General features: G+C 49.9%; 1 protein-coding gene across 3 annotated transcripts; it reads left to right on the forward strand.

The window, feature by feature from the left end:
* The first annotated feature begins 490 nt into the window (after nucleotides 1–490).
* Nucleotides 491–12,674, forward strand: rfc1 (replication factor C (activator 1) 1). 3 transcript variants are annotated; one of them, XM_035418673.1, is made up of 26 exons: nucleotides 491–624; nucleotides 1,573–1,686; nucleotides 1,973–2,039; nucleotides 2,195–2,311; nucleotides 2,539–2,781; nucleotides 2,842–2,897; nucleotides 3,270–3,335; nucleotides 3,701–3,778; nucleotides 3,967–4,060; nucleotides 4,218–4,540; nucleotides 4,650–4,757; nucleotides 4,914–5,093; nucleotides 5,444–5,548; nucleotides 5,653–6,043; nucleotides 6,146–6,255; nucleotides 6,504–6,618; nucleotides 6,984–7,072; nucleotides 7,185–7,322; nucleotides 7,685–7,780; nucleotides 8,041–8,139; nucleotides 8,786–8,940; nucleotides 9,033–9,150; nucleotides 9,606–9,751; nucleotides 10,203–10,416; nucleotides 10,961–11,152; nucleotides 11,845–12,674. In XM_035418673.1, the coding sequence occupies exons 1-26, from the start codon at nucleotides 622–624 to the stop codon at nucleotides 11,950–11,952; spliced, it is 3,525 nt and encodes a 1,174-aa protein (XP_035274564.1). In that variant the 5' UTR covers nucleotides 491–621; the 3' UTR covers nucleotides 11,953–12,674. The 3 variants fall into 3 exon arrangements, with proteins under 3 accessions (XP_035274564.1, XP_035274565.1, XP_035274563.1); XM_035418674.1 differs by having other exon boundaries at nucleotides 2,539–2,741; nucleotides 2,805–2,897; XM_035418672.1 differs by having other exon boundaries at nucleotides 2,539–2,897.
* The last annotated feature ends 22 nt before the right edge of the window (nucleotides 12,675–12,696 follow it).

Genomic DNA, 12,696 nt, shown 5'->3' on the forward strand with positions numbered 1-12,696 from the left:
TCATATGGCAGGCTGGATTCCCCACAGCCCTGTCATGGCCCTCTATATACACAGGCGACCAGCCCACTTGAACAACATCTCTGGCATCAGTGGAACCCAAAAATAAATGCCACGAATGAAGAAGTGTATTACAAGTAGTAATCATTTACGAACATTTTAGCATGAATAGGACAAGCCGAGGACAATTAGACTTTTGTAAATCTGAAATACCAAATTTGCTGAGGGAAAGCATAATTGAAATTTAAAGCACGAAAGAAATGTGAGATAAGTGTACCCTGCAAATAAAATGCCATGTCGCTATTTTTTAACTGATGGATCAAAATTATTTTGAGCGTATCTCAATAATCATATAAGCATTGCTAAAGCTATATGATTTTACAGAGAAAACAGAACGTTGAATATGCATTTAACTGTAACGTACACCGTGGTGACATTTTTCGAATACCTATTCTCTGTTTGTTTTGTAATCTATGGTGAGGAGCTAGAGCGCAGAGGCAAAGCACTTGCGTCATTTCACAGCGCCTGGATAGATTTCATACTTGGCGCCAATGAAGGTTGCTGGAGGTGGGGTGGTGTGCTAAATGTGGTCGTAATTACGATAAATTTATTTTTTTACTAAAAATGGTAAGTAATCAACCAGCTGCAATACCCCGATCTGCAAAGTGCTCTGATGAGCCATCGCGTTCATAACGTACTTTAGCTGGCAAGGTGGAAAATGTGAAGCAAAACAATGTTAGCAAGCACGTTAGCAAGGTAGTTAATCTTTACTCTCCTGCTAAACAGTCTAAATGACAGGCTTAGTTGGGTAATGTTAAATAGCATGACTTTTTCGACTACTAGCTAGCAACTATTTACATGTGTGAATAATATGCATGCTTGCTTTGTCGACTTTCGGCGAGAAGCATCCAAGATTAACTTTGCTAACGTAGCCAGTAATACTGATAGTTGGTCTTAAGTTGTCTAACTTGCAACATTGATCTCTGGATACTTAGCCAGATCCTTATGCATGCCTCCATGCAGAATTTGGAGGCCTATTAAATAGGCATCGATTTTGACTGCAAACTTTTAATTTATCGAATGGTATTTTGGGGGGAATTTCCGACAAAATTAACAGAACTTGTTGATTTACTGAAGCTGTCGTCAATTAACGTTAGAATTTATGATCAATTACTTGGCCTTTTACAATATGTAAACATGAAATAGGAGTTCGAAGTTCGTTGTAAATGAAATTTGTGAAATACTGTAGAACAAATCAGAATGTGTGCTAAAATCAGGCTACCGCTCCGTGAAGCTAGTCACAGTAAGAAAAGAATATGGCAATATTAAACGGTGTTTTAATATGAGTACATTACACGCAATTTATGATCAAATGTGATCGTATACATGTTTCGTGAATGTGGTCCATTGGCTATTGGCACTAATAAAACAAAAGTTATTATGTATCGTAAATATGTGTAAACAAAAGCAAGATAAACCCATTTAATTAAGGATAGGGTTAGAATATAAGATGTGCAGCGTGAGAGGCGGTATATTTAAAATGATTGGGAACCCTGAACTGAATGTTTTCTCCAGGATATCCGGAATTTTTTCGCACCTTGTAAACCAGCTGCACCAAAACCGCCCAAGAATGGCAGCACCAGCGTCGATGAAGATTTTAAGAAAAAGAAAAAGAAGTCTGGCTCCAAGGCAAGTTGAAAAATTTGTGCTACTTGTGATACTGAGGTCACTCCTTGAAGTGATCTATCAACCAACACGTAATCAAGACTCAGCCCCATTGTATAAATAAAAAATTGGAACTAAATGTGAAATACAATGTCACCAGATAAGAATGTAGTTTGTAATTTGAGAAAACATTGGCACTACACATTAGTTGATTGAGATAGAAAAAAACTCAATAAAGAACAGTGATGCTGTTTATAGTACTACAATAAACATTTCAAAATGATAAATTCTCTATCTTGTGGTTCCTTAGGGTGAATCGAGCCCAAAGGCTGAGAAGTCTTCGGCAAAACGAAAGAAGCGTGCTGTCATAGACTCGGGTGGGTTGACTTTGGCCGTGTGCTTCTCTTGCTTTGGAGTGCTTTTGCAGGCTAGGTTGATGTTGCCCTGTGACATAACGCAACTTACACCAGGCTAAAAACCGCTCGTACGCGTGGAAGTGCTAACTGAACGTAACTGTCCATCCTCCCTGCAGACTCGGAGGAGGAAAAGCCCGGCAAGAAGGCCCCGAAACCTCCCAAGGAGCCCGAGAAGCCCCTGAAACGTGCAGCGCCGGTGAAAAAGGACCCGGTTCGCTATGTCTCTGAAACGGGTAAGAAACATTCCAGAGCCCCTAAAAGTCCATCTTGACTGAGGCGGGTCTCGTGTTTGAGGCTCACGCTTTCTTTAGCTTTGTCCGAAACGATGAGGTTGTACAGTACAAAGAGCTATGTATTTTTCACACGGGCCTGTGGATATACCAGGTGAGAACTTGTGAAAAGCCTGCTGTGCATTCGGTCCGGTCTGACGGGGGGGGCTGTCACATTTCTGTCCTTGCAGATTCAGAGGACGACACTTTCGTGTCCCTGAAGAAGCCCTCCAAACCCCGGGAGAACGGGCTCTCCTCATTGAAGGGGGTGGGGCAGGGGAAAGGCAGGCCCCCTGCCGTCAAATCTCCCCCGAAGCCCTCGTCTGCTCCGGGCAAGGCCGCGGTCAAGTCGCCCGTCACACCCACCACCCCCAAATCGACCCCGCCCCAACCGAAGCACACCCCAATCTCGGTTCTAGACTACTTTGGCGGCAGCAGCAGCATCCAGCCCCAACCAAAGCACACCCCAATCTCGGTTCTAGACTACTTTGGCGGCAGCAGCATCCAGCGGTCAGAGAAGAAGCTGGTGGCCAGCACCAAGAGGAAAGCTGTGAGTCCCTGCTCTTCGCTTCCTTAACAACCTGTCAGTTTGACAGAGCAGATGTGGCTTCTTTCTGACGAGGACCACAGTGTATTATCTGCAGACTAGGATGATTCTGTTAACCACATGGATGCTCACAAGTTACACGTCTTTTCTTGAGTTGCGAAGAAAGATGAAGACTTGCTCCTCTAAAGAATTTGCACAAAGCAGTGACCAGCGACCCTTATTTTAGTTAGCAGAGATGCCCTTACCTGTGTTGAGTCACGCGGTTTGAATTCAGTTGTCTGTTTTGTTTCTGAGCTAGTTTGGGATTAGGGACCGTGCTCTTGCTCAGTTGTGCAGCGGGAGGTTTGCTGAGACTGCTTTTCTGTTTCCTTGCAGGACCACGACGACTCCCAGAGCGACGAGGCCATCGCCATGCAGCTGCAGATGGACGAGGACATGGAGGTGAGAGCGCGCGCGGACACGCTAAGTGCGCCATCTTGTGCACGCTCCGCAGAAACGTCGATCTGTGTTTCCTACAGGCTCTGGTCTGGTATTGACTTTCACCTTTTTACCCAGTTGCTTGCTTTCCTCAGCCTGATGTAACTGAACTACTTTCCATTTTCCTTGGCAGTGTGGGCAGTTTTTTTTTGGCGGTTACGGTTGATGTTACACATGTAACAGTGAACACATCTCTAATGTTTTGGCGCAACAGTCAGTGGATGTTCTTACTTTACAATGTTTTCTGTGTATGTGTGTGTCTGTGTTTCCGTGTGTGTGCGCGTCTTTGTGTGTGTCTGTGCGTGTGCCTTCTCTCATTGGTTCCCCAGCTGGAGAAGCAGCTGCATGAGGATGAGGAGTTCGCTCGGACGCTGGCCATGCTGGACGAGGCCCCGCAGCCCAAAAAGGTGGGTGAGGCGGGAAACTGGGGACCTGGGAGACACTTGTGGTATCTCCTCTGTCACAGGAGTGCGTGAATGAGTCTGTGTATAAGTTAGTGGAAGAGAGTGTGTGCATGTGTGTGTGTGTGTGTGTGTGCAGTGTGTGTATGTGTGTGTTCTGTACCATTCCCATGACTGTGCTCTGGTCCCCACAGGCTCGCAGGGACTCAGGGGAGAAGCTTGGCTCCACGTCCTCACCCACCAAGAGCAGTGCTGCCCCAGCCCAGAAGAGCGGCTCCTCACATACAGGTAACCTCACCCTGCCACACATACACACATACTGTCACACACACAAACTGTCACACACACACACACACACGCTCACTCACCCAGGCACACACACACACACATAATATCTGTAGTAACTGGGAGGTGGAGAGTGACCTTTCTGATCCCTTTCCTCCAGCCTCCAGCTCCCACTCACAGCCCAACGGCAAAGCCCCTCACAGCCAGCAGGGCCCGGGTCCATCCGCCAAGGCCGCCCGCTCGCCGCTGAAGACCAGCTCCAAACTGGCCTTGATGAAGAAGAGGGACGATGAAGAGGGAGCGAGGAAGAAGAAGGAGGCGCCCAGGGCCACGCTCGTCATCTCGCCCAAGAAGGAGGCGCCCAGGGCCACGCTCGTCATCTCGCCCAAGAAGGAGGCGCCGGCCTCCTCCAGCTCACAGAGACCAGGCATCAACGCAGTGACCACACCCAAGATGGAGAAGATCTCCCCCAAGAAACCAGAGGTAATGCATGGTAGGATAAGTGATTAGTTTTGACTGTTTCCTGTTATGGGGACGTGTTCTCAGTCTGATTGGACGCTTCCTTGGCTTTATTTGTCTTGGCCGTGAGCAGAGCGTGAGCCCCGAGGACTCTGAGAAGAAGCGTGGGAACTCTCAGGCGTATCGCAACTACCTGAACAGGGAGGGCCCTCGAGCTCTGGGGTCCAAGGAAATCCCGGAGGTAACGGGCGCACATCGCTGGGTGCAGCGACACGAACGTGTGGTGTGAAGGGGTGGGACGGGTGAACACCCGGTTGTGTGTAACAGAGGGTGTGGGCACCTTGAATGTGCGGCGTCGACATGGTAACGAACATGTGGCATCTTCATGGTAACGCAGGGGGCGGAGAACTGCCTGGAGGGCCTGACCTTTGTGGTGACGGGCGTGCTGGAGTCCATGGAGCGGGACGACGCCAAGTCTCTGATCGAGCGCTACGGCGGCAAGGTGACCGGCAACGTCAGCCGCAAGACCAGCTACCTGGTGCTGGGCCGAGACAGCGGCGCCTCCAAGACCGAGAAGGTGAAGCACCAGGCATCTCTCTCTCTATCTCTCTCTCTCTAACTTGCACTCCCCCCCCCCCCCCCCTTACTTCGGCCCTCTGTCACTCCCTCTCTCTCTCTAACTCTCCCTCCTCCCCTCCCTCTCTCACTCCCCCTCTCTCTCTAACTCTCCCTCCTCCCCTCCCTCTCACTCCCCCTCTCTCTCTAACTCTCCATCCTCCCCTCCCTTTCTCACTCCGGTCCTCTCTCTCACTCCCTTCTCACTGTCTCTCCCTCCACCTGTTTTTCTTAATGGCGAATTCCTGATTGCATAAAACTGAAGCATCTGACGTAACTAAAGACTAAAGTCTTGCACTCATTGCTGCTCAGGCTGAAGGATTTGGCACCAAGATCATCAATGAGGACGGTCTGCTGGATCTCATACGGACCAAACCCGGGAAGAAGTCCAAGTACGAGATCGCAGCCGAGGCGGAGGTGAGGGAGGAGGAGGTCGCCCGTGGGTCGACGCTGGGGCGCGGGACGAGGGCGTTGGGCTCACGCGTTTCGTTTCCCGTCTTCCTCTTTTTCCTCTTCATCAGAACAAGAGCTCCAAGACCAGGACCCCTGAGCCTCAGCAGTCCAGGGCGAGGCGCACCCCTCAAAAGTCCGCCTCCAAAACACGAGCCACGCCCACCAAGAAGACCCCGACCAAGGCCACCGCGGCTACGCCCCCTGGGAGGCCGTCTCCGCGGGGCAGCCGGAAGGGGCTGTCCTTCGGCCGGGGGGCGGCCCCCTCTTCCTCCTCCTCTTCCTCGCAGTCGGCCACGGCGAGCGGCGGGGAGGCGGCCAGTCTGCTGTGGGTGGACAAGTACAAGCCGCGCGCGCTGAAGGGCCTCATCGGCCAGCAGGGGGAGCAGAGCTGCGCAAACAAGCTGCTCCGCTGGCTGCAGAACTGGCACCGGCATCACACGGGTGACAAGAAGCCTGCAGGTGTGTGCGTGTGCGTGGGCATGTGCGCATACACGTGTGTGTGAGAGAGAGATGTTACTGACAAGGTTCTGTGTGACTGAGGACCTCTCTCCCCCACGCCAGCGAGGTTCGGGAAGTTCGGCGGGAAGGACGACGGCTCCGGGTTCAAGGCGGCGCTGCTGTCGGGACCCCCCGGTGTGGGCAAGACCACCACTGCCGCCCTCGTCTGTGAGGTCAGCACCCTTGTGACATCACGGCCTGATGAAATTGCATCACGTTTTTCCTGCATATCAAATTCACCAGTGACTCTACAGTTAATACATTTACATTGAGTGGAAATATCATTACCACAATATAATGTCTGCTTGGATGATGCATAGCATAGCATTCACCATTCATCAGCTGCAGATGGCCACCATTTTATATAACTTGTATTAACCCACAGATGGGCCACATCATTTAAATAACAATGTTTGCGCAGGTGGTGGGCTACAGCTATGTGGAGATGAACGCCAGCTGCACCAGGAGTAAGAACAGCCTGAAGGAGGTGGTAGCAGAGTCCCTCAACAACACTAGCATAAAGGACTTCTACACAGGTAATGTTCCCTCCGTAACACCAGCATAAAGGACTTCTACACAGGTAATGTTCCCTCCGTAACACCAGCATAAAGGACTTCTACACAGGTAATGTCCACTCTGTAGCACCAGCATAAAGAACATTGACGCAGGTAATGTCCCCTTGGTAACACCAGCATAAAGAACTTCTACACAGGTAATGTCTCCTACCACCCCACCATGTTCATTCACATTTTACATACTCAGAGGATAGGCCAGCCCTGCTTTAGAATTTCAGTCAGTCATTGTGTTTTTGCCTTGGAGAACTTCTCTCGAGGTTCTTACTTGTGTACATGGAGTATTGTTTCCCAGCGCTCTCTCAGGAGCTCTCTGTCTCCCCCTGCAGGATCTTCTCAGACCGTCAGCAGCAAGCACGTGCTCATTATGGATGAGGTGGACGGTATGGCTGGCAATGAAGACCGGGGAGGGATCCAGGTACTTCTGACCCCGGCTTTGTGTGGCCCCGTTGGGTGTGTATGGAGGTGTGTGTTCTTTTATTCACCCCTGTGTGTGTGTGTGTGTGTGCGTGTGTGCGTGTCTCTTGCAGGAAATGATTAGCCTGATTAAGCAGACCAAGATCCCCATCATCTTCATGTGCAATGACCGCAACCACCAGAAGATCCGCTCTCTGGCCAACTACTGCTTCGACCTACGCTTCCAGAGACCTCGCGTTGAGCAAATCAAGGCACGGCTGACCTGTAACCCCTGACCCCTGAACCCTAACCCCTGACCTCACACTGGCTCCGATCCCACTCCACCCAACCTCCGTCCAACCACAGCCTCTTCACTGATTGAACTCAAGCCATCATTTTGTAGTTTGACCGTAGCATGTTCAAGACCGCCAACCTGAGCAGGTCCAATCAGGAGCCTGGAACTCAAAATTCAAAACCAAGCAGTTTTCATCCTACGTTCACCATGTAAACACGTGTAATTAAGAGCAATACTACGACCTGTTCTTTGACCTTTAAGAGCGTTGTTCTTCTAGCGGTTGGGATGCGCTCGCGATCACCCCCGTGTGACCCGCAGTGTCGCCCTGTGTCCCCTCAGGGCGCCATGATGTCCATCGCTTTCAAGGAGGGCCTGAAGGTCCCGCCTCCCGCTCTCAATGAAATCATCCTGGCGTCCAATCAGGACATCAGACAGGTAGGAATCGCTTAAGTGAGGACCAGTCAAATATTTCCAAAAATGGACATACAGCCATGACAGCAGTCCTGCCTAATTAGCCCTATTAACAAGAACCCATACATCAACATAAGTCCCCATGGAGGCCATAGAAGGATATAGAATTTTAACTGAATATTCTTAAATATGAAGTCCCTGTAGGCTATAGAATGTGAAGTAAAATGCTGAGTCGAGAGGGATGGGTAGCCTGTGCTTATTTTCTCTTTTTCTGTCTCCCACAGGTGCTGCACAACCTGAGCATGTGGTCCGTAAAAGACAAGGTCATGACCTACGACCAGGCCAAGGCTGATGCCAAAAACGCCAGGAAGGACATGAAGCTGGTAGAGGAAATAATACTAATAATTATTAAAATGAAATAATTTTGGTCAGGAAGTAATAATATATGAGGACTATGCGGACGTCATGGCTGCGTTCTCTATTTATGCAGTGTAACGATGGCTGTGTTCTCTGCTATGTAGAGTAACGATGGCTGTGTTCTCTGTGCTATGTAGAGTAATGATGGCTGTGTTCTCTGCTATGTAGAGTAACGATGGCTGTGTTCTCTGCTATGTAGAGTAACGATGGCTGTGTTCTCTGCTATGTAGAGTAACGATGGCTATGTTCTCTGTGCTATGTAGAGTAATGATGGCTGTGTTCTCTGTGCTATGTAGAGTAACGATGGCTGTGTTCTCTGCTATGTAGAGTAACGATGGCTGTGTTCTCTGCTATGTAGAGTAACGATGGCTGTGTTCTCTGCTATGTAGAGTAACGATGGCTGTGTTCTCTGTGCTATGTAGAGTAACGATGGCTGTGTTCTCTGTGCTATGTAGAGTAACGATGGCTGTGTTCTCTGCTATGTAGAGTAACGATGGCTGTGTTCTCTGCTATGTAGAGTAACGATGGCTGTGTTCTCTGTGCTATGTAGAGTAACGATGGCTGTGTTCTCTGTGCTATGTAGAGTAACGATGGCTGTGTTCTCTGTGCCAGGGTCCTTTCGATGTGTGCCGGAAGGTGTTCACCAGTGGAGAGGAGACGGCGCACATGTCGCTGATTGACAAGTCGGACCTGTTCTTCCACGACTACTCTCTGGCGCCCCTCTTTGTCCAGGAGAACTACGTGCACGTGCGGCCGGCCGCGGCGGGGTGAGTGTGCCGGGCGAGGGGCTCGTGTTCCTGAGCAGGGAGGACCGAAGGGTGTGGCCTTTCTACAGTAAAGATCTGCGTCTCCTCTGCAGGGGGAATCTGAAGAGCCACCTGGTGCTGCTGAGCAAGACCGCGGACAGCATCTGCGACGGAGACCTGGTGGACCGACAGATCCGCTCCCGTCAGACCTGGTCACTGCTGCCCACACAGGTGAGACAGTCAGACACCTGCCCACACAGGTGAGACAGTCAGACACCTGCCCACACAGGTGAGACAGTCAGACACCTGCCCACACAGGTGAGACAGTCAGACACCTGCCCACACAGGTGAGACAGTCAGACACCTGCCCACACAGGTGAGGTGCTCAAGCACCTGCCCACACAGGTGAGACAGTCAGACACCTGCCCACACAGGTGAGGCGCTCAAACACCTCCCTGCACAGGTGATATGCATGCGCACCTGCCCACACTGAATGAGTAAAGACTGGGTCAGATGTGTCAGTGACTCACCCATTTCATTAGGCGTGGCAGTATCTCACGTTTCACCTGAGTTACTGCAGTGACAGCAGTGGGCCACCAGGAGGAGCATGTGTTTACAGAAGTGTGCTCTGGTATGTTCTGATTCAGCTGTGTGTGTGTGTGTGTGTCTGTGTGTGTGTTTTCCAGGCGGTCTACGCCAGCGTGCTCCCGGGGGAGCTCATGAGGGGTTATATGAGTCAGTTCCCCACCTTCCCCAGCTGGCTGGGAAAGTTCTCCTCCACAGGCAAACACAACCGCATCATCCAGGAGCTGGCCTCTCACATGAGCCTGCGGTGAGGAGTCTCTCACACACGTGCACACACACATACACGCACAAACACACTCATGCACGCACACACACACACATATATATACATACACACACTCACACGAAAAGATATACACACACACACACATACACGCACAAACACACTCATGCCCGCACACACACACACACATATATATACATACACACACTCACACGAAAAGATATACACACACACACACATATATACACACGCACACACAAACACACACAAGCATGCACGTACAAAGCCTTGTGTTCACATTTAGGCTGAAGGCTGTTTTTCTAATGCCTACCCACATAAATCGCTATCTGTGTGGCCGTATCGGCTTGTGTTTCCTTATAGCGATTATAGAGAGATTACTGGGCGAGGTAACCCGTAGTCATTTTATCTACGGAACAGTGAGGTTGATAATGAGCGCGTGCACTTCCTCCATCAGAACCCACTGCAGTAAGCAGGCGGTGAACCTGGACTACCTGCCCTACCTGCGGTCGGCCCTGCTGCACCCCCTGGAGAGGCGGGGGTCCGAGGGGGCCCCCCAGGCCGTCCAGCTCATGGACGACTACGACCTCGTAAAGGAGGACGTGGACAACATCATGGAGATCAGCACCTGGGCGGGGCGGCCCGAACCCTACTCCAAACTGGACCCCAAGGTGAGGGGAACGAGGGTCCCGTGTGCCAAATCCAAATAACCTGGGAATTGAAATGTCTTCTCTGTTGTCCAAGCACTTGTTTCTATGGGGCCAATTCAGGCCTCGGGTAACGGTTGTGTGGAAGTGATTTTGAATAACTGAAGTTCATTCCATTCAATTTAGGCAAATTTAAAAAAAAAAAGAAACCTTTTTTGAACTCCTAACTACTTGTTGCTGCTTTTTCTGGGCACTGAACGGTCCACTTCTAAGGCTGAGACAAGTAACACTGATGACCTTCAGAAGAGTGTTAGCATTGCTCTTGTAGTTGTAAATGGCATCAATTTAAATTCATATCCTAACCCAGGAAGGCCATGAATGTGTTCATTTCCAACTTGAGAATTTTTGCTAATTTAATCTCCCTATTTTGAAAGTAACTGAAGTTTTCCTTTCAGCTAAGCTCTTCATAGAGACCAAATCTGGGCCTTCCCACCCTGTGGCGAGCAGGGACGTGTTTACATGAGTATGTGTTCGTTCATGAGCGCCATTTCTCTACCGCCCCCTCCAGGTCAAAGCGGCCTTCACGCGGGCGTACAACAAGGAGGCGCACCTGACGCCGTACTCCCTGCAGGCTGTGAAGAAGGGCAAGCGTGGAGGCGCCGAGCCGGAGCTGGGGGTGGAGGGGGCGGAGCAGGAGGCGCAGGAACCGGAGGAGGAAGAGGAGGAGGAGGAGGGCGTGGCCTCCGACGCTATGATCAAGGTGAGGGATAGTTTGAAAGTGCGGGAGGGCAACCTCCCAGGGTTAAATTCTACAATATACCAGTACAAACGCACTGCAAACCAATACAAGGTTTGTTCTTGAAATCTTGAAATTACACATTTTCTTTTGTCAAAGAATTGATTAACATGTTACATTTTGAAGTGCAAGTGGTCGCGTTTTTTATGTCATTAGTTTTCACGTTCTCAGTGCATTTACAATGTGGGTCCAGATATTTCCTCTGTATGCCATTTTTTCGGTTGAGAGATAGGTGCGCGTGAACGCAGATCTGCATGTTAATTCGAACGCCACACAGAACGCTGTCGTCGATGCTGTTTTCCGTTCCCACAGGAGAAATGCGGTAGTCAAGGCGCCTCAAAAACATTGGGAGAGGCGGTTTCGATGCCGTATTTTAAAAGCTGTCGCAACGTGTTCGCATAGACATAAGCGCGGTATCGAAGTCGTCTCGAAAACCCCTATTTTCTTCTGTGTGAAAGGGGTATTGGTCATAGTATGGAATGCTGATGGGACAGTGTGGATTATATAATGTAAATTTGGCTACACCTCTGCACCTGAGGAAGTATCAGCTGAATTTACTGCATGTGAAATGGTGCCAGGTTGCAATCTCTGTTACCGCATGTAACCTGTATTTGGATTTCTGCCATGTTCCAATATTATACCCTTTTCATCCACAGAAGAAGAAGGCAAAAGCCTCCAAGGACACCAAGCAGGTAAAAGTGGAGGATTCTGGGAAGGGCAAGGGCAAAGGAAAGGGAAAGGGCAAGGGAAGTGCCAAAAAGTGAGAGGCGGACAGGCACTTTGACCAACCCCAAACCCTCCCGGGAGAGAACTCTGAACACTGGGGCCATGGTGGGACACCTGCAGAAGACTTCAGGCCTATCCGCCCCCTCTGCCCCCCTCCCCAAACTGTTCTCTTCAGCTGTCTCAAGATGATACAACTAAAATCTAACCACAGAAACCCAAGTAACCTTTCACTAGTTGGAACAATAAGATGTGTGTTGGCACGCTGTATATGGCTTGCTGCTCAACCTGTCCCTGAATTGCTGTTGATTCAAGGTGTCTGTACGTGACAGTAGAGGTAGGTGCTTTTTTTTTTGAGGGACAGAGGCTTGATTGGCGGTCTTGGGGCTGGAGAGGGGTCGGGGGCGTGAACGCTCGCACCCCGAAAGGCGCGTAGTTTTGTCCCATCTCGCTGCCCGTAGGACTCAGCGGCTTTGTCAGATTGTACAACAGTGCGGAAGACTCGGCGAGCACTGGTCTGCCGCAGGATCAGACTGTAAATATGTACTTCTTGTTTCCCATTTCCTTTTTACCCAACTTGTGTACACTTACTATATCAGAGCTGCACTGGTTCAGCATCGGTAATGTTTCTCTTTTTTTTTGCTGGGCTGAAGTTTGGAATATGAACCCCATGTGCTTTGAACAAGCTGGGGATTTTTTCCCCCTACCTTTACATTTCTTTTGTATAAGGTTAACAGAATAATAAAGAATTTAATAGCTGGCTGCCCAGTGTGTGTAAGTTATGG

The sequence above is a fragment of the Anguilla anguilla genome, chromosome 5 (genome assembly GCF_013347855.1).
Source record: "Anguilla anguilla isolate fAngAng1 chromosome 5, fAngAng1.pri, whole genome shotgun sequence".
In the NCBI taxonomy this organism is placed as follows: domain Eukaryota; kingdom Metazoa; phylum Chordata; class Actinopteri; order Anguilliformes; family Anguillidae; genus Anguilla; species Anguilla anguilla.

Coding starts and splice junctions, on each gene's coding strand:
- rfc1 (XM_035418672.1), top strand. Junction 1,687..1,972: donor AAAAGAAGTCTGGCTCCAAG/GCAAGTTGAAAA, acceptor GTGGTTCCTTAG/GGTGAATCGAGCCCAAAGGC. Junction 7,323..7,684: donor CTCGCGTTGAGCAAATCAAG/GCACGGCTGACC, acceptor GTGTCCCCTCAG/GGCGCCATGATGTCCATCGC.